This window comes from Budorcas taxicolor, chromosome 20 (genome assembly GCF_023091745.1).
Source record: "Budorcas taxicolor isolate Tak-1 chromosome 20, Takin1.1, whole genome shotgun sequence".
In the NCBI taxonomy this organism is placed as follows: domain Eukaryota; kingdom Metazoa; phylum Chordata; class Mammalia; order Artiodactyla; family Bovidae; genus Budorcas; species Budorcas taxicolor.
The window spans coordinates 68,561,903-68,583,551 of NC_068929.1; the positions used below are offsets into that span (position 1 = coordinate 68,561,903).

General features: G+C 45.3%; 1 protein-coding gene across 1 annotated transcript in view; it reads right to left on the reverse strand.

Moving 5' to 3' along the window:
- Positions 1–21,649, reverse strand: part of ADCY2 (adenylate cyclase 2) — a 460,851-nt gene that overhangs the window by 229,453 nt on the left and 209,749 nt on the right. The window contains exon 4 of the mRNA XM_052659207.1: positions 950–1,099. Within this exon, the coding sequence (XP_052515167.1) occupies positions 950–1,099 (150 nt within the window). The remainder of the gene's footprint in view (positions 1–949; positions 1,100–21,649) is intronic.

Consider the following 21,649-nt stretch of genomic DNA (forward strand, 5'->3'; position numbering starts at 1 on the left):
CAATTATGTGTCAAATACTGATGAATGCACTCAGAGAAGGGAGTGTGGGTTTCATGCTAGAGAGTCATGCTAACAACCATAATCTTTAGAGATGGAAACTGGGTTCCTGCTGATAAATTTGAAAACTCAAGGGCAAAAAGAAAACTATTCACATGGATCTTCTGCTGAGACCTGACGTTAAACATGTCAAGTACAGGACCCCACCTTGGTTTCCCCTCCAAAGCATGTCTGCTTCATCTGCTGGCCACCATCTTGGATGAGACCACGTGGATTTGCTACTTCCACCCCTGGCTTATCTCCATTTCTTATTTTTACAGCGTGTCATCAGAGCCTATGTATTCTCCTGATGTAGGTGTCCATGTATCACCCACAGCAATGACAGCCCCTGACACTACAACTAGTTCCCTACCACACCCTCCCTCCCAACTCCAATCATCTCCCTCAAGGACAAGTTCACGCATCTCATCTCATTTCATCACCTCATCCCATTTCAGCATCCCAGGTGGAAAACAGACACTAAACGAAGTATTGTTAATGGCACAGGCAGATTTCAGCTGGGACAAACCCTGGCCACAAACACTATCACAGAGAAATGTGCTGTAACCAACAATGAGTGTCTTAACCAAGAGTCACTATAACAATCATCATTATCATTATTATTTGAATTTCCCCAGCCTCGTGTTGATGGTGGTTGATGTAGCTGTCAGCACGTGGGTGATCCTGGGGGTGGGGGCTGGGTTTGAGTCTGAAGATGCCATCTCTGCTCTTCGGTTTACAATTCAATCCACTGGGCATACAGCCCAAAGCTGGGCGGGCAGGACGACCAGATGGCTACTCTGGCTTCCTGCTGATGCCCGTCAGTGGATGAACTGTACCCTCGACATTAGCAGTGACATCATTCCAATACCATCTCAAGTAACGTGGAAGTAAGACCGAAGGTGTATTTTACCTGCTGACGTTTTTCAAATTCCAGCTTGATCCGGGACTTGATGCAGTTGCACGTGTCCTGATACGTCTGCTGCAGAGCGAGCTCCATGAGGTGCTTATGGTACGCCCCCGCCAGGTTCCCGCAGATGAAGATGATCACGTTGGCCAGGATCTGAGGACACAAACAGCCACTCAATAGGGTGAGCATTTATCGTTCACAAACGCAACAATACAAGGTACTTGGGCAAGAGTCTGCAAAGAGATGACTCTGCTCAAGGTTGATTTCATTTCTGTACCAAAACTAACATTTTTATTTATTTAACAAAAATGGATCCCATCTGCTTCTTGGATCCGTGCCCTCTCACGGGTGATTTTGCTGTCCTCTCTTATCTTTGGGCTCAGCCATGTGATCTGCTTGGAAGAAAAGCTATGACAAACCTAGACAGCATATTAAAAAGCTGAGACATTACTTTGCCTACAAAGGTCCGTCTAGTCAAAGCTATGATTTTTCCACTAAGTCATGTATGGATGTGAGAGTTGGACCACGAAGAAGGCTGAGCCCTGAAGAATTGATGCTTTTTGAACTATGGTGTTGAAGACTCTTGAGTCCCTTAGACTGCAAGGAGATCACACCAGTCAATCCTAAGGGAATCAATCCTGAATATTTATTGGAAGGACTGATGCTGAAGTTGAAGCTCCAATCCTTTGGCCACCTGATGTGAAAGGCTGACTCATTAGAAAAGAGCCTGACGCTGGGAAAGATTGAAGGCAGGAGGAGAAGGGGATGACAGAGGATGAGATGGTTGGATGGCTCTGTTGATTCAATGGACATGAGTTTGAGCAAGCTCTGGGAGATGGTGAAGGACAGGGAGGCCTGGCGTGCTGCATTGCATGGGGTTGCAAAAAGTCAGACACAGCTGAGTGACTGAACAACAACAAACGTGATCTGCTGCAGCTAATGCCGTGTGGGTGGTAGTAACCGAGAGCCAGATCCAGCCCAGGTTTGGAAGGTCTGGCATGTTTGGGGTGTCTCTTTTGTATTTCATCAGGAAAAGAATATGGAAGATGAGGTACCCCTGGAACAGAGACTGGCAGCCAACCCACAGTCCACTACTGTGGGCACCAAGATTTCATGGTTCTTACTCAGCATTATCATGATACTAGGTGACTGATGCAGATTGTTGTCACATGGAACCTGTGTTCACTGAGCCTAGAGAAGGCATACTCCCCATTACCTAGAATTTATGTAAGAATATAGGACCCTTTCAAAGCACATCACGTGTTCCTCTGTTGATCAAAACAGTTTGGGTTCACAAAAATTTGGGGTGAAAGAGAAAATATAGAAAAGTTGAAAACAACCTATAATTGTCCTGCCCAGGAAGAATACTCAGCTGTCCATACGATCTTACTTTAGCCCTTTCACTCCTCACTTCTGCAAAAGGACCGTCTCTTACTTCACTAAAGAGTCTGCAAACTGTCACTGCTGGGTTTGCTTTGAAGAACAGCAGCCCAAAGAAGCAGGAACGAGAAGCCCTAACACAAACCAGATGGCCCAGAATTAGAAGAACTGTCTCTCTCCTTATTAGGCGCAGCGGAAATAATAATAATAATAACCATGCTTATCTATGAGAGCTTCTTTTTTTTTTTCCTTAAAAATGCCATCAAAGATGCAAACATTTTAGGAAGTCAGTTCTTCCAAAATAAGAACCAAATGGAAGCAAGGGAATTGAATGAAGCCATCCTCAGTGCCCCTGGCTCCCCTAGCAGGAAGGATGAAAGGGCGTCTCTGTTACTACACTGTCGGCCTGACCCAGGGCCCTGGCAGCTTTGCGATGTCAAGGTTCTTAAGGAAAAGCCTTCTTTTGGTTATTTGTTTGTTAATCTGGGCAATGGATGTGGCATTGCTTCAAACAACATGTTATTCCAACCCTCTGTGGCTACAGATAACCGGAAAGAATGCATTTATGGATTTTTATTCAGATGTGCAAAGAAATGCTCAAGAAATAAACAGCTAAGCATTTTAATGCCAAGCAGTTATGGCATTTCTCTTCTGGTGGAAAATTTAATCAAATTACAAGCATTTTCCTGATACCTGCTTTCGTCCTAAAGTACTGTATTCTAAGGTTAATAGAATTAGTCCTGGTATTTTAATAACTACACACATTTACAAATGTGACTGATGTCCTAGAGCATTTTTCTTTCAAAAGGGCGCATTTATATTATGACTCTAGGAAACCTAGGGCACAAGGAAGTGATGCAGTTGGGATTTTCTTTTCAAAACTAATATCACAGCATCTTGTTTCCTAGAAGATGTTAAGCAGAAGACACATTAAAAAATCCTATTTTCACAATGTTGGATTTATTTTATAACATCATACTGTCTTGATGCTTTCTTTTATCTAATTGCTTCATTTAGCACCTCTCACATCTGTCAGAAAATAGGAGGGAAAACTTGGCCTCTCTAGGGACATCGTGAAGAAAGTAAATTGTTTAAGGTAATAACAGTAGGCTGAAGATGCAAACTCGGCCTTGAAATGGAGCGTGACCCATGCTCCAGAGTCTGTGCAAACCGGACTCCGCCCACTCGCCACAGAGACAGGGTCCTCTGTCACTTTCCACATTCCCATCATCACTTGACATGTGTGGGGGAGGAGTCATCAGCACTTGTCCGTGATTCTCAGGAGATGCATAAAACACCAATCCTGTGCTGGTGGGAAGGCTGGTATCTACCAGAAAACTGGTTCTGTTTCTTTCACTGCATCATCATTGATCTTCCAAACACACCTCATTTCATCCTTGCAAGAGTCCAGAAAGTAAAACACCCAGGAGGGTGGCCCCTCTTGTTATTTCATCTTATAGGTGAAGAAACAAAGTTCTAACATATTCAGAGAGTGGAGGGTAAGCCCCTGAAGACTTTAAAGGATTGTCCTGGACCACTGCCACAAGACCAAATTTGGCTTAAATAAAACATGACCCCAGGAAACGAGTCAGGACGGGTTCACCCAATGCAATTCAACTCTCTACTAGGGTATGGGGAAAGTGATTCTGAAGAATTTCCAAAGAGACCTGTGTAAGCGCTGAAAGCAGCTAACATGGTTTTCCTTTAGAGAGCATTTGCATTTGATGCTATAAAGCGCCTCCATCATTTAAAGTCCTTTTAAGTGGCTGCAGTTTGGAGACCACACTGTGGTCCCCAGAGCACTTGATCGTGACACTGGAGTTGTTGGTGTGCCCAAGTACTCAGAGCAAAGTAACAAAGTGAGGCTGTTTCTAACTGGGTCAGGAGACCAGAGAAGAAGGAGCTGAGCAGCGTTCCTTCTTTTGATAAATTAGTTTTTATTGGAGTAAAGTTGTTTTACAATGTTGTGTTAGTTTCTGCTGTACAGCAAAGTGAATTAGCTATTTTTTGCTGTTTAGTTGCTAAGTTGTGTCCGACTCTTAGATTCCATAGACTATAGCCCACCAGGCTCCTCTGTCCATGGGATTCTCCAGGCAAGAATACTGCAGTGGGTTGCCATTTCCTCCTCCAGGGGATCTTCCGGACCCAGGGATCAAACCCACGTCTTCGGCATTGACAGGTGGGTTCTTAAGCACTGTGCCACCTGAGCAGCCCGAATCAGCTATATGCATGCACATATCCCCTCGTATTTGGATTTCCTTCCCATTTAGGTCACCACAGAGCATTGAGTAGAGTTCCCTGTCCTACTCAGTAGGTTCTCATTAGTTAATCTATTTTATCTATGTCTGTGTCTTTAATTCCCATGCAGGGTTATTTCACCTGGGCAAAGGACATTTAAGGAAGGGACCTCACTGTCTTCAAACATTCGAGGAATTATCACAAGGATTTGGTGGCCACTCAGGTCCTCTGTGACTGTCTTCAGTTCAGTTCAGTCGCTCAGTCATGTCTGACTCTTTGTGACCCCATGAACCATAGCACGCCAGGCCTCCCTGTCCATCACCAACTCCCGGAGTCCACCCAAACTCATGTCCATCAAGTCGGTGATGCCATCTAGCCATCTCATCCTCTGTCATCCCCTTCTCCTCCTGCCCCCAATCTTTTCCAGCATCTGGGTCTTTTCAAATGAGTCAGCTCTTCACATCAGGTGGCCAAAATATTGGAGTTTCAGCTTCAACGTCAATCCTTCCAATGAACACCCAGGACTGATCTCCTTTAGGACTGGTTGGATCTCCTTGCAGTCCAAGGGACTCTCAGGAGTCTTCTCCAACACCACACTTCAAAAGCATCAATTCTTTGGCACTCAGCTTTCTTCACAGTCCAACTCTCACATCCATACACGACCACTGGAAAAACCATAGCCTTGACTAGATGGACCTTTGTTGGCAAAGTAATGTCTCTGCTTTTGAATATGCTGTCTAGGTTGGTCATAACTTTCCTTCTAAGGAGTAAGCATCTTTTAATTTCATGGCTGCAATCACCATCTGCAGTGATTTTGGAGCCCAGAAAAATAAAGTCAGCCACTGTTTTCACTGTTTTCCCATATATTTGCCATGAAGTGATGGGATCAGATGCTATGATGTTAGTTTTCTGAATGTTGAGATTTAAGCCAACTTTTTCACTGTCCTCTTTCACTTTGAGTTTTAAAATTGTTCAGTTCTCTCATTGTTATCTTAGGTTCAGGGCTGTGAACTACAGGGTTCACAGATGTCAGCAGTCGGGGTACGTGCCAGCTGAGTGTGGGATGAGGCAATGGTACTGAGGAAGCCCCATCCCTCAAAGCCATGGTTTCTCTGTCAGCAAACTGCACAGGGCTGGGGGAGAAAGGACATCACAGAATTTAAAACAGGTCCTCAGCTTAAAACAAACAGATCATAAATATGCAAAAACACCAATTATAAGTCAAAGGAAAATAAAAGGGATTATAAGAACTCGATGAACAGAGCTGCAAATGAATATTCAGCAAGCTCACTGCATCTCGTATGCAGCAAATTTGGCTTAAATAAACAATGTTCTTGCTTGGGAGAGAAAATGATCAGGTACAATCTCCCTTAACTGAGCTCTCAAACACGGCTTCAGAGAATCCCAATCCCGTCTCCTCGGCATTTGCTGCAACCCCCGAAGAATTACATTCGTGCTATGCCCTGGCCTCAGGACCTTTGCTTTTAATCCATCTCTTGTAGTTGGTTTCTAAGTCGTGTCCAGCTCTTTGCAACCCCACGGACTGTAAAAGACCAGGCTCCTTTGTCCTGCACTATTTCCCAGAGTTTACGCAAACTCATGTCCATTAGGTCAGTGATGCCATCCAACCATCTCATCCTCTGTTGCCCCCTTCTCCTCCTGCCCTCAATCTTTCCCAGCATCAGGGTCTTTTCCAGTGACTTAGCTCTTTGTCTCAGTCTTTTAGTGTGGACCAGACACATGGTGCTTTGGTTAATAACATCCAGTGACTTTCAGATCACGTGTTGGAACCTTCTTTAAATTTAACATCCCTCCAGATGAGGAGGAGTAGAGTCAGAAAGGGCTTCCCTGGCGGATCAGTGGTAAAGCATCTGCCTGTGATGGAGGGAGACATCCCTGGGTCAGGAAGATTTCCTGGAGAGAGAAATAGCAACCCACTCCAGTATTCTTGCCTGGACAATCTCAAGGACAGCGAGCTTGGCAGGGTGTGGTCCATCGGGTCACAGGGTCAGACATGACTGCGCCTGAGCATGCTGAGAGTCAGAAGGTATTACGAGCTGAATGCATACACTGAGAGGGCGGGGGGTCCTTCCCACAGGCATACACTGAAGCCCTGCTCCCAGTGTGATGCTGTCAGGGGCTGGGGCCCTTGGGAGGGAATTTGGTTTAGATGAGGTCATGAGTGTCCACCTTTATGATGAGATTAGTGTCCTTATAAGGAAAGGAAGAGACTCTGTCTGTCTTTCTGCCATGAGAGAAAGGGGGCTATCTGCCAGGAAGAGGGCCCTCACCAGAAGTGAATCATCGGGCACTTTGGTCTCAGACTTGCCAGCCTCCGGAAGTATGAACAGTAAGTATCTCCTTTTGGCACTCCCTGCTTCTGGTGTTTTGTTATGGCAGCCTGAGCTAAGACAGAAAGTTAAGAAGAAAACTGAAAGACCAACCATCTCAACAATGGTTGTTATTCGGCTTTGGTTTGTTCAACTAGAATTACAAACTGGGTGTCAAATGCAATTTAATTTCCTATGGAAAAGGCCACTAGAAATATAGTACTGTTGGCGATGGTGATTATTTTCATTATTCTCTTTTCTATTAGAGCTGTTATTATTAAGTCTTTTGGAATAGCATACAGTTTTTGAGACATCATACATCACTTTTGAATTATGTTATTTTTTCCAGCTATATTTGGGATAAAGGGCTAAGGCTAAAGAATCTTCTTAGGGTTCAAGTTCAGTATCACAGCTAAGTAAAATTGCAGGGGTGTTTGAGAGTCACTTCCTCACTCAGCTCATTACAAGCCAATAAGAAGAGACTCGAGATCTTGATAAATTCCTCCCACAATTAAGTCATTGAAAACACATCTTCCCTAGAAGAAGGGAAAGCTGACTTCACCAGGCAGAAACCCAGACTTGGATGTCTCAGCTCAGGGACTGCAAATTTGAAACTGATGGGGAGAAAGCTGGTACGATTAATAGTTTAGAATAGTGAAAAGAAGACAAAACATCGAGTTTCCAACATTTAGAACTCAGTGGAAGGAGATTGCTGAAGCCTGCCTCCCCCGAGATCCGTAGCTCACATCGCTTTGCACGTTTGTCCTCTCATCCAGTTCGTCCCTGATTTCAAGCTCGTGGAAGAATCTTGGCTTTCTGAGCTTAGTTCTTCTCTACCACAGGAAGAGACAAGCAAAGAAACTCTATGGAGGGAGGGAACTGCTACCTCCGTAACTCGCAATCCATCTCCAGTGCCCAAAGTGGGCACAATCATTTCTGTCTTGATGCTGATTATTCTGCGGGTCATTTCTGCAAAGTAAGGCTCTCTGGCAGTTTTCTCCACACTCCCTGTGTTTCACAGAGCTGGACTGGGAGTTCACCTGTGATTACAAAGCACTTTGTAAAAAAAAATATTGTTCAGACCTTCCTTTTTGTAATTAATTAATGAGTTAATTAATGTTGGCTGTGCTAGTCTTCGCTGCTGCAGAGGCTTCCTCTAGTTGCAGTGGGAGGCCTCTAGGGTGCCTGGGCTCAGTAGCTGCAGCTCGAGGGTCCCAGAGCACGGGCTCAGGAGTTGTGGTCCCTGGGCTGAGGCGCTCTGAAGCCCATGGGGTCTTTCAGGATCAGGGATCTGACATTTGTTTCCTGCACGGGCAGGCAGATTCTTAACCATGAAGCACTTTTCTTAGAGTTGCTCTCTGTCTGGTCCAAACTGCCTTCTGCCCCAGAGCCTGCTGGCTTGGTGACTTCTTAATGATTACATCTGACACTTGGTCAGCCAATCAATGATTAACTGAACTTTACATGTTTACCAATACCCAACAGAAGCCACTATTTCCTTGGTCTTTGTGAGGCCAGAAAGTTGAATGAAGGTTAATTGTTCTAAAGAGGTTCCACTCGTTCAGAACCCCAGAGGGTCCTGTGGTCCTGGATTTTCCAACAGGCTTAACAGATGCTGGTTGCTGTGTCCTCCTGACCCCTCTGCCTCATGTGTAATGACATGTACACAATAGAAGAACACGCTCTAAGTGCTGCGTCTCATGTGTTTTGAAACTTTAGAAACATGTCACTGTATGTTATTTAAAGCCAAAATTTTATTAGCCTTGAATCATCTCCCTTAAGGATTTGCACTAAGCAATATATAATTTGCCCAATTCTGGTGATTTCAGTGGACATAAAAGCGAAAACCAAAGATATCCGAACACACTTTAGGTTAGACTTTCCATTAGCTTAGATAATCTCTACTTAATCTGGATCAATGAAATTTAGCTTCATTTAAACAGTCTACATAATTCTCTTCGCTTACTACCATTTTATAAGGGACACACCCATTCATTTAAAAATTGAAGAGCCAGCAGGTTCTTCAGATTCAGTCAACGACCACATGGCCAAGGTGCTCAGACACTCCAACTTGTGCAGCTTGGTTTAGGATGAGATGGTAAACCACTTCACGCAAGGTAAGTACGTCTCTTCAGCTAACAGTGTACGAGAAGGGAGGCACACCTTTCATGGTTACTCAGGGTACATTTCCTTCGCTACCCCATTGGCAACTTACATTAGGACCTGCTTGTGATGCTACTTTGAATCTACACAATAGGAGATAAATTAGAACTCAGTAAACCACGCATGATATACCCTGCCAATGATGAATGAAGAAGACACCTTCCGAGGTTAAGTGAAATGGACCTAAATGTAGATATCAGACGTAACATGACAGCAAAGGGACGAGCTTGTCAAGGGCAGTAACAGGGCAGGTTTACCACAGCCCATCCTGGGCGTGGACCTAAACCCAACAAGAGCAAGCACATTCATTCAGAAGTGATGGGTTTGCAAAGGCCCGTGCAAACAGTCACAGACTCCAAATACAGGGCAAAAACCAATGAATGCTGTGATTCTCAAGGTCCACTCTGAATTCTTAGTCAGACCAAAAAATATTCCATCAAGTCATGCTGTGATTAAAAAAGATAAGTAACTGCTTGGATGCAAAACTGAAACCTTCTGAGAACTGGAAAACAAAAAAATTTCCTACTGCAAATGAAACTAGATGTTTCATTAATGACACTGATTATGTGAGGGCATGCCTGGCAGCAGCTTGCCTTTTAAGAGGATAAAAGGCTGAAATGTACTTGAAAGTGGTGTCTCCCCCGAGTGTGCTCCTGGGTTTCTCACCACTTTCTTTCCTCTCCCACTGTGTATTTTCTTGAGGAGTGTGTACTGGAGGAAGGCAAACTCGAATTTTAACCACCGAGACCTGACTCTGGCTTCTGGACAATTTCGGCCGGAGAACAGTCATCGTGTGTATGAGCTAAGTGGCTTTAGTCGTGTCTCCGACTCTTTGTGACCTCATGGACTACAGCCGACCAGGCTCCTCTGTCCATGGAGTTCTCCAGGCAAGAATACTGGAGTGAGTATCCATTCCCTTCTCCTATACATTACCTCACTGGTACTCATTTATTTTATAACTAGAAGTCTATACCTTTTGACTGCCCTTCACTTAATCTCCCCAGCAGACTATTGAGTCTTTTTCTACTTTTTAAAATTAAAATGTAGCTGATTTACAATATATGGCCTTTTTCATGTTATCACAAGTAAAATCCTTATTTTTTATACAGAAAGAATGCTCCATTATTTTGCTTGACAGATCTTTCTCAAATATATTTTATCTTCAGATTCTCCTAATATTCTTACAAGGAAGGAATTCATAACTCCATTTTACAGATGAGGAAGCTGTTTTGAGAGAATGTAAATGACCTGACTGGGGAATAGCCAGTGGTAGAGCAATGATTCTAGATCAAGTCCTTTTGGTGACAACTACTCTGTTTTTTGTACGTTATTCTTCAATGATTTCAAGATCCAGGAAGTTTTAGCAGACTTAAATACACTCTGCTATAAAATCATGAGGCTCCCCAGGTGGCTCGGTGGTAAAAAATCCACCTGCCAAGCCAGAGACGCAGATTTGATCCCCGGGTTGGGAAGATCCCTTGGGGAAGGAAATGACAACCCGCTCCAGCAATTTCGCCTGGGAAATCCCATGGACAGAGGAGCCTGGCGAGCTACAGACCATGGGGTTGCAAAGAGTCAGACACGACGGAGCGGCTAAGCACCCAGTATGATGTACAGATTCCTGCAGCACAGAGTGACTCAGTTATACACATATATCTACACTCTTTTTTACATTCTTTTCCATCATGGTTTACGCTAAGGGACTGAATATAGTTCCCTGTGCTGTTTTAAAAACAGATTATTTATAAGCTCAGTTCAGTTCAGTTGCTCAGTCGTGTCCAACTCTTTGAGACCCATGAATCACAGCACACTAGGCCTCCCTGTCCATCACCAACTCCCGGAGTTCACTCAGACTCACGTCCATCTAGTCGGTGATGCCATCCAGCCATCTCATCCTCTGTCGTCCCCTTCTCCTCCTGCCCCCAATCCCTCTCAGCATCAGAGTCTTTTCCAATGAGTCAACTCTTCGCATGAGGTGGGCAAAGTACTGGAGTTTCAGCTTCAGCATCATTCCCTCCAAAGAAATCCCAGGACTGATCTCCTTCAGAATGGACTGGTTGGATCTCCTTGCAGTCCAAGGGACTCTCAAGAGTCTTCTCCAACACCATAGTTCAAAAGCACCAATTCTTTGGCGCTCAGCTTTCTTCACAGTCCAATCTCACATCCATACATGACTACAGGAAAAACCATAGCCTTGACTAGACGGACCTTAGTCGGCAAAGTAATGTCTCTGCTTTTTAACATACTATCTAGGTTGGTCATAACTTTTCTTCCAAGGAGTAAGCATCTTTTAATTTCATGGCTTCAGTCACCATCTGTAGTGATTTTGGAGCCCCCCCAAAATCAAGTCTGACACTGTTTCCACTGTTTCCCCATCTATTTCCCATGAAGTGATGGGACCGGATGCCATGATCTTCGTTTTCTGAATGTTGAGCTTCAAGCCAACTTTTTCACTCTCCATTTTCACTTTCATCAAGAGGCTTTTTATAAGTTATCAGAAAATTCACTTAAAGGTTAACCCCGCATTTCTTAGAAATGGCAACCCACTCCAGTACTCTCGCCTGGAAAGCACATGGATGGAGGAGCCTGGTAGGCTGCAGTCCATGGGGTCACTAAGAGTCAGACATGACTGAGCGAATTCACTTTCACTTTTCCTTTCACGCATTGGAGAAGGAAATGGCAACCCACTCCAGTGTTCTTGCCTGGAGAATCCCAGGGATGGGGGAGCCTGGTGGGCTACATACAGTCCATGGGGTCTCAAAGAGTGTGATACGACTGAGCGACCTCACTCTCACTTTAATCAACTGTGAGAAGGCACACTTGATTCAATCAAAGATATATGAGACTTATCAGCAGCTTACACAGAGGTGTTTGTTTATCTTAAGTAAACCTGACTTGAAAGTATTATTGTGCAGATGTTTGGAAAATGCATAGTAGCAAAAGGCTTAACCTTCTGGGTTTAGGTTTTCTCTGTGTAATCAGTGATTCCAAGTCTACTAGTCCTGTTTGGGGGGGGCAACAAGCAGCCATCAAATATAACCCATGAATCCAGCTTCAGTTGAGACTCACCCCAAAGTATGGCATAGGCAAAAGAAGCAAAATCTCATGAAATGACGATTTACAAAAGTACCCATTTGGTTGGCTTCGCACAATTTCAGCCGATCAAAGAAAATCAGAGTTAAAACTGGAACCTCTGTTTGGGACCATAATGATCACATTTTTAAAATCTTCAGTGTTTTCCAAGTCTAAACACATTTCTGTGATGAACTAACATGCTTCCTGATGGTGTAAAAGAAGTATTTCAAGCCAGGAATGAAACAGAAACCTACCCAAGGTGACCAGAATTCCAAACAATGAGTATAAAATGTTAAAAGTATTCACTTCTATTTCCCTGTGGACATATTACATAATAAACCTGCCCACTAAAATTCCGGAGTAAAATTATTAGATGAGCAGTCCAGAGGTACTATCTTTTTAAGGACAGTAACAAAGAGTAGATATGTTAGTTCAAAACTATTGAAGTTCCTTTTATTTTCCATCATATATAAATCAGGCATTAACCAATCAGAGCAATAGTGACAATCTCGGAAATTTTTTGATCTGAGAAACAATTTAATGTCTTTAAAAAATGATTTTGCATGGCATATTTCATGGAATGCGAAATCCAAGAGAAGCAGCAAAGAAGCTTAGTGACACGTGCTTAAAAGACAAAGACAGCATCATCTCTCTCCACTGGGAAGAAGAGACAGGAGACGCAGAGGCCCTCAAGGTCAAGTGGTCCTGACAGTTGTCTACCCCACAACTAGAGAAACAGAAATGCTGTGCTCGCTGCAGGAGACAGTTTTCACACCTTAGGGATTTCTATAGGCAATCACCGCACTGAAGGATGCTGATGAGAAAACACCACGCCTGGCATCAGAACCACACGGCAGAGGACTTGGAACGGAGGAAGGGGTCTGCTTTTCAGAATATGCCTGTAGAAATTTCTCTGTTGAGATGGAATGTGACAACCCAATTCCACCACTTCCAAGAAAAACACTTCTTTAACCTTGATGCCTAAGCAAACCACACAGCCTGGACCTTCACTTTGACTATTAATGGTCTCCAGGCAACAGGGACTTCAGCCTCCAGGTCATTCCTGACGACCTGTCATCAATCCCAGCAGTGAGCAGGTCTGCTCCCCTTCAGGCAGTGCCCTCCCGAAACACAAATGGCACTGCCTTCTTCCTTATTTCTCATTTCACTTGAGACCCAAAGCTCAAAGGATTGTTTGCTTAAGCTCCTTCTACGTCTTTGGCCTTTGACTCTTCGCATCCCACGTCAAACTATGCAGCAGCCTCGAGAAGCCACTGAAATGACTCTCGTCACGGTCACTGGTTATCTGTGGCCATCGACTCCTTTCTGGGCTCTTCTCATTGCGACTCTGGAACAGCCCAGGACTGGTCCCTTTTTCCTGCCAAGAATCCTGGCCTCTCTCAGGGTCCTGGGTCCCCTGCTCTCTGGGGTCTGCCCATCTCATTGATTTCTCCTGCGTGTCCATGCAGTGGCTAAGTCCAGTCCGACTTGTTGCGACCCCATGGACTGCAGCCCGCCAGGCTTCCCTGTCCTTCACCATCTCCCAGAGTTTGCTCAGATCTGTGTCCACTGAGTCCGTGATGCTATGCAAACACCTCATCCTCTGCCTCCCTCTTCTCCTTCTGCCTTCAACCTTTCCCAGCATCTCTGACTCAAACTTTGTCCCCTCCAGGGCACTGCCTAGGTCCCTTTCTTTGTCAGCCCCTCCAGTTTTCCCCTTGCAGAGGCATCCATATACCTGGCAACTTCTTCAACACCATCCAAATAGCATCAGTCTGCACAAGTACACCTCCAGTCCAGACCTCTGTTCTGAAGTCCAGACTCAGACCTGGCACCTCCCCTTCAGGGTCTATGCTGAACTCTGCACACACCGGCCCTGGTCTGCATCAATTCCCGCTCACGTCCTACCTGGAAATTCAACTCAAGGCACTTCTGCCCTCCTTGGGGGGTCTTTCCACTTGCCCATCTCTCCAGGTTCAAAGCCCTTGTGACACAGTTCCCTCTGCCCAAGAAACTCCCACCTGGCCCTCTTCCTGTGTGGGACCTGCTTACACCTGGCTTCCATGACAGATCTGCTCTGGGTATGGTCCATGAGAGCCTGCTGTGATCTACCAGCCGTGTACCTGCTACCTCCTGTGATATCATTTCCTCCCCTAAAGGTAACAGTTCGTATTTACTGATCTGCTTACTGACGGCCTCTCCAGCTTTGCACCACAAGGGCAAGGATCCCATATGCTTTATTCCCTTGAGTATGTATTGGGGGTTCATAAAGGGTCTGCCGTCATGTGTACTTGGTATATATTCTTTAAACATGCTGCAAGCATGCTAAGTCACTTCAGTCGTGTCCAGCTACTGGGGAGCCCGTGGACTGCAGCCCTCCAGGCTCCTCTGCCCATGGGATTTTCCAGGCGAGAATACTGGCGTGGGTAGCCATTCCCTTCTCCAGGGGATCTTCCCAACCCAGAGATCGAACCTGGGTCTCTCACATTGCAGGTGGATTCTTTTCCATATGAGCCACCAGGGCAGCCCTGAGCCACCAGGATCCTTCTAGGGGAGACACATAGTTTGGGCTATAGAGAATACATACCTTAAGACATACATCCTCAGTGGGGGCCATATCATCCCCAAATGAACGAGCATTAATTCTTGGGGAAAGCAAAAAATTAGTCTTTTAGTGCATGACACATAGCGTACATCACATAAATAGCTATGCAATATACCTGTGGCGTTAAAGTTTCATGGGGGTGGGTTAGGGAAAAAAAAAACACCCCATCTAAAAAGCCTCCTTCTAGAGAGAAGTATTGGAGGAAGGTCAAGAAACATTGCCTTAAACACACAAATCCCCACTCCAGCTCTGCGGTCACCATGCTCACAGACGACCTTTGGCTCAAGTCCCTTCTTGCTATAGAAAGAGACTGTGAGAGATTTCATACAACTAACTGGTCTACCCGGTAGGCATATTCCTCAGGATAAATTAATGAATTAGCATTATGGGTCTAAATATTATTCTTTCGCACTTTTGGCAGAGCTTCCCTGGTGGCTCAGATGGTAAAGCATCTGCCTGAAATGCGGGAGTCCCAGGTTCGATCCCTGGGGTGGGAAGATCCCCTGGAGAAGGAAATGGCAACCCACTCCAGTACCCTTGGCCTGGAAAATCCCATGGACAGAGGAACCTGGTAGGCTATAGTCCATGGGGTCACAGAGAGTCGGACACAACTGAGTGACTCCACTTTTGCCAGAGCAGATCAGCCTCCCACGGTTGGCAGACTTTGGATTACTAACAAGATCGCTCTTCAGACTCTCCAACTCCAGGGCCACTCCCTACAGAGACCAATGTTCAGGCAGACAGACACTACCTGTGCACACGCGCTTCCCGGAGACACAACTGTCTGATGACATCATTCTTTAAAGCAAAACCAGTTTATTTACGGCTCCATCAGCCACAGATTGAATTCCACCCTTCTTAACCTTTGTATCTCTCCCATTTGATAATGTACATAAATTATACCCAGTTCTGTACCAGTCTCTTCCCATCTCTTACAACCGTAATGAATCTAATAAAAACATCATCAGACTATATAAATGCAAATTTCATGCACAACCCATGCTCTATTTAGAGAACCAGAGATGTGTATTTTAAAGCACGCTATTGATGATAAGTACCATACAAATACACCTCCTGATTTTGTTGTCAGCAATTGGAAAGGCGAGATAAACTTCAATAAGGTACTTTCCTCACCAGAGCCTGCTGCACCTCCTTCCTGAAACAGGCTGTGCATTAGAATCACCCAGTGCTTTAAAAAGATGCCTATGTGCCCACAGCCCACTTGGGAGAGTCAGCAGATTATCATTATTTTTAACCCAAGTCTCCCCCAGTGAATGTGTTGTACGCTACCACTGGAGAAACTAATGTCAGATAAAAAGTAGATGACTAGACCCGAATACCACCAGAACAAAGAAACAATTCAAGTGGAGAGCAGAGCTGAGAATTGAATAATGGATTGAATAATGGCTAATGCTAATGAGGATGAGCTTCTCGAGGGAAGTGGGGGAGCTTTGCTTTTCAAACTAAAGGTGGGAGGTGTGGTGTCATTATTTAAACCAAAGCAAAGACACCCTTCCACTCTCAGAGGAGGGCTCCCGGACTGACTAGGGGAGGGAGATGAACCCTGGAGTAAGAGGACTAGAAAATGAACTTGGATAAAGCTGATGCTGAGTGGTGTCTTATAGTGGAGAGACGGAAGGAGATGGAGAAGAGATGAGGTCAGGCCAACCCCAGACACTCACATCCGAAGAGACAGTGGGATTTTAGAGGACCTACAGTAACAGGTGAACTAGGACCAGGGTAGGGATGGGAAGACAACACGTACATGGTGTGACATCAAAGAAACATTTTAGAGAGGACAGTTATCTGAGTCACTTTTAAAGAAATAGTTCAGGGAGGCCAGGTTTCCCAGTAGCTTCTAAAGATAATGTTTAAATGGACTCTCTCCAGATTAGAGTTCCTACTATCCTGTGTGCGTATGTTTCATTCTAAAAGCAAATAGCAACCACTCAGGCGTTTCTAAGAGAAATGGAAAACTCAAATCCTCCAGTTTGACTTAGTTAACAGATTAGCATCCTGAAGTTATATGTCATTCTCTTGCAGTTTTCGTAGAGCAAGTCAGCCTCCCAGGTTCGACAGCTTTTGGATAAGCAAATCTATCTGATAAAGTTTGGATTATTTAATAAGGGGATCAAACTTGAGAGCTGCCAAAATGCTCCCAGACAGAGCCTTTGCTTATAGAAAATGTTTTTAAAGGATCACTGATCAAATTCAGATATAATATAAAATTGTCTCCATAATCATAAATCTTAAATTTTGCATTAGTGGATGATTATTTAATTCACATAGATGCATATTATCTGCATAAGCCTTTCTTTCCGGTCTCTCCTTCCTTCTCAGCCCTGTGTCATGATGGGATACAGATTCAGAGAACGGGGCAGCCTCGTAGTGGTAGTAGCGTTAGTCGCTCAGCCGTGTCCAACTCCTTGCCACCCCGTGGACTGTATTCCACCAGGCTCCTCTGTCCAAGAGATTCTCCAGGCAAGAATACTGGAGTGGGCTGCCATTTCCTTCTCCAGGGGATCTTCCAGACCCAGCAATCGAACCTGGGTCTCTTGCATTGCAGGTGGATTCTTTACCATCTGGGCCACTATGGAAGCCCACCCTGCAGCCTATGAGGATACAAGGCTGAGTGAATTTTCTGCAGCAAAAGCAGGGGCTGAGCAGAACCTATGAAGTTTTCTTACACACACTCTATAAACACCAGCCATGGGTTCACTCATAAACATGACCTATTCCCCACCTAAACAGCAGCCTTGCCAGTTTAACAACTTGCCTCTGAATGACTGAGTAGGAACCTTCTGGCGGCCGAGGTGACCACAGCTCCATGTGCAAAACAGCATGCACCTGGATATTTAAAGGGAAAGAATCCTGGAGCCTGGTGACTTATGTACTTTGGAGACAACTATTGTCTACTAATTTAAAAGCTGTTCTTATCAATCCTGGCCTCAGACAAGATGGCAATAGTAGATCATGTGTGAGGACATCGCGAGCAGGGCAGGCTGGATCACACAGGCACTTTGAGAGAGTGTTAGACTCCAGGGATCAGCAGGTCAAGACCTCCCCATCCCCTTTCCTCTGGGTGTCTCCTCGGAGGCTGGAATTGCACACATTGGTTTCCCCAGGTTCCTGTGTGAAGGGGAGTGGCAGGGGAGGCAGATGCAAATGAAGTTGGCTTCAGAAGAGAAAGGGCCTCTGTGTCAGCTTCTAATTCCCTAAGGAAAAGGAGCAGATTCAATTCACAGGAAGTTCCCACTTAGCCCCTCCATCTACTTGCTGTGAATATGGATATAAGGGCCGAATCTGCAGCAGACTCCCTATGACCATGAGACAAAAGCCGATGCACTCCTTGAGACTAAGGATCAAAAGACAAAGATCATGGCATCCGGTCCAATCACTTCATGGCAAACAGATGGGGAAACAGTGGAAACAGTGACAGATTTCATTTTCTTGGGCTCCAAAGTCACTGAAGATGGTGACTACAGCCATGAAATTACAAGACACTTGCTCCTTGGAAGAAAAGCTATGACCAACCTAGACAGCAAATTAAAAAAGCAGAGACATTACTTTGCCTAAAGATCCATTTAGCCAAAGCTATGGTTTTTCCAGTAGTCTTGTATGGATGTGAGAGTTGGACTATAAAGAAGGCTGAGCACCAAAGAATTGATGCTTTGGAACTGTGGTGTTGGAGAAGACTCTTGACAGTCCCTTGGGCAGCAAGGAGATCCAACCAGTCAATCCTAAAGGAAATCAGTCCTGAATATTCATCGGAAGAACTGATGTTGAAGATGAAACTCCAATCCTTTGGCCACCTGATGTGAAGAACTGATGCAAGGGTAAAGACCGTGAGGCTGGGAAAGACTGAAGGCGGGAGGCAAAGGGGACGACAGAGGATGAGATGGTTGGATGGCATCATCAACTCAATGGACATGAGTTTGAGCAAGCTCTGGGAGTTGGTGATGGACAGGGAAGCCTGGCCTGCTGCAGTCCCTGGGGTCTCAAAGAGTTGGACACGATTGAGCGACTGAACTGAACTGAACTGAATTCCTGGAGACATCAGTCCTGATTGCCTTAATCTGCTGGACCACGGTCCATGATCCTCTACCTTTGGATTTTTTTCCTTTTTTTGAGGCAAATAAACGCCTATCTGTTTAAGCCTCCGTAGCCTGATTTTCTGTTTCTTGCAGCTAAATGCAAGGCTGACTCACACGCCTGGGACAGCCAACTGAGTCAGCAGACACAGTGCTCCCTGCTTCGCAGCGTAAGCTTCTGTCGCATGTAGTTTCCCAAGTGTGTTTGGTGTAAAGCAAATGAGTAAGTTGAGACCACATATAAAAGGAATGTACCATAAATAGGTTGGCAAACCAATAACAGAAGGAATTCAGATGGATCTAAGAAAATTAACCTCTTTATGGTGACATATGGGACAATCTAAAGGAGACTTTTTAAAATTTCTGTTGGAGTATAGCTGACTTACAATGCTGTGTTACTTCCAGGTGTACAGCAAAGTGAATCGGTTATATATACATATATCCACTATTTTTTGTTAAGATTCTTTCCCCATACAGACCATTACAGAGTATTGAGTGGAGTTCCCTGTGCTCTACATACAGTAGGTTCTGACTAGTTATCTGTTTTATACATTGTCGTGGGTATACGTCAGTCCCGATCTCCCAATTTATCCCCCTCCCATCCCCTGCTAAGTGTAAGTTTGTTTTCTGCATCTGCGCCTCTACTTCTGTTCTGTAAATAAGTTCACTTGAAACCCCCTCTTTTAAGATTTGACATATATGTGATATCATATAGTATTTGTCTTTCTAGGTCTGACTTACTTCCTCAGAGGAATGCATAAAGAACATGCGGTATGTATATACAAGGGGACATTATTCAGCAATAAAAAGGAGAAGATGAGACTTTTGGAAGGTATTTGATATTTCTGGGATGAATGGGTTCACATGATCAAAAAGTTCCAGGTTATAGGCACAGTAATTTGGGTGAAGGCCACTGGTCCAAAGTCAAATGTCAGCTTAGCTACACCTTCCATTTTTCTCCAAGACTATCTCCAAACTTCAATGTTCTTTGTCTCCTTTGCACTGACCCCTGGCCTCCAGGCTCCCAAAGACAGTCTGCTCTTTATTTCAAGAGAAAACAGAGGTCCTCCTTCATTTTGGAGGCACTCCCCCCATCATATGACCCCCATGATGCCAGTTTATATCCACAGCAGTGTCTACATGGGTGTCTCTAGTTAGAAGTGTCCCTTCAGTTAAGGACCAGCTCCCCATCTGGACCTCAGATTCTCCCCTAGGACTCCCCACTGGGGCCTCATTGCACCTCCAGACCTGCAGTCTCCACCCCTAACTCTGTCACTAAAAAGAAGGCTTGTGTTTCTCCATCTGTCCAAACCTGCTCCTTTTAGCTCTACAAAGCTTCTTGGAAGATAAGCGAGTTCCAAACTTGGAATCAAAGATTCTTGGAGGAGCTTTTATGGATCCCTTGAGCCCATCCCACACAGACCAGTAGACCAGCATCTTTAGGAGCATGCCACGGGAACCCATTCAGAAACAGCTTTCCATTCTATCCTTTCTTGATGATCTTCTCTGGCCCCAACCCGAGGACTCCTCTGCTCTCCAAGCTCCGTTACCCCTTGGTGCCCTCCACAATCTCCGTTCATTCTCACAAGGTTCCAACAAGTGACCACGTCGGCTCCCAGGGTTCCCACAACTCCCCTACAGGGCAGCATCTCCCTGACTGGCCTGCATCTCCAGCCCAGACCCACTCTTTCCAAATTCAAGCCATCACAGTCAGCAACCTGGCCCACACTTCCACCCAGCAGACACTCAGGCATGTTCCAAGATCTGGCCAAAAGGAATCCCTGTCTTCTGTCTCTGAAGCCGCCCTCCTTCCCCCATCTCTGGTGTCCACAACCCCATCACCCAAATGAGTAACAAGACACCATTTCTCAATGTGTTTGTTCCCCTAGACATCTTAACTTCACTAAGCTCTGACAGTTTTATTAACTATTCCCCCTCCTGTTCTAGTCCTCAGTCAACTCTGGATCCTTGCCACAAACCCCAATTGGCCTCCCTGCCCCTAGGCTGACTTGATTCAAATCCAACTGGCAGAAGCCACACATGTGACACATGAATTCTAGACGCCTCCTCTGGCCAGCACAGGCAGGCGATGCTGGGGCGATGGGCACCTCCCCGGTCTCAGTGGCTCACCCCCCAAACGTCCATTTCTGGCTCAAGATTGAAGCCATCAGGAGTCAGCAGAGGGGTCAGGACCCAGGGCTTCCCCTCAAGAAGGGCGTTCACAGTTACTGTGGCAGAAAGGAGTCAATGGCTTGAGGCCCCCTCTGCATGAGGCCACATGTCTCCGCTTTTCACTTGGGCGTGTGACCTGGGCTCAAGGGGGGAGGAAAGTGCAAACTTATTATGTGTCTCTGGGGACTCAATTCCCACCCACAGCGTTGGACAGTCCTTTGCTTAAACCTCTCCACTACAAGGAGCTTTGTCCGCAAACTTCACTCTGCATAAGGAAGACCGAGGATACACATTTAAAAGACAAAATTCCAGGACCCACTTTCACAAAATTCTGATTAGTCTGGGCTGTGGTCCAGGAATTTGCATTTTCAGGATTCCAAGGTGTTTATTTTGCTGGTGGTCCATGAGTCATACTTTAAGAAACACTTGTTCTTGGCTTACAAGATCAAGCAGAAGCTTCCTAAAACAGTACAGGATGTCCAGCCTGTGGGCCTCAGGCTGTCTCAGGAAGCCCCCTGACACCCCTGTCCCACCTTGCAGCCCCCTTGCCTCTCTAGGTGAGGCCATCCCCACCCCCAGATTTTGGCCACTAGCCTTTGCTCGCTGTCTGCCCCGTGCTCACCTTCTTTGTCCTAGCATTTCAGTTCAG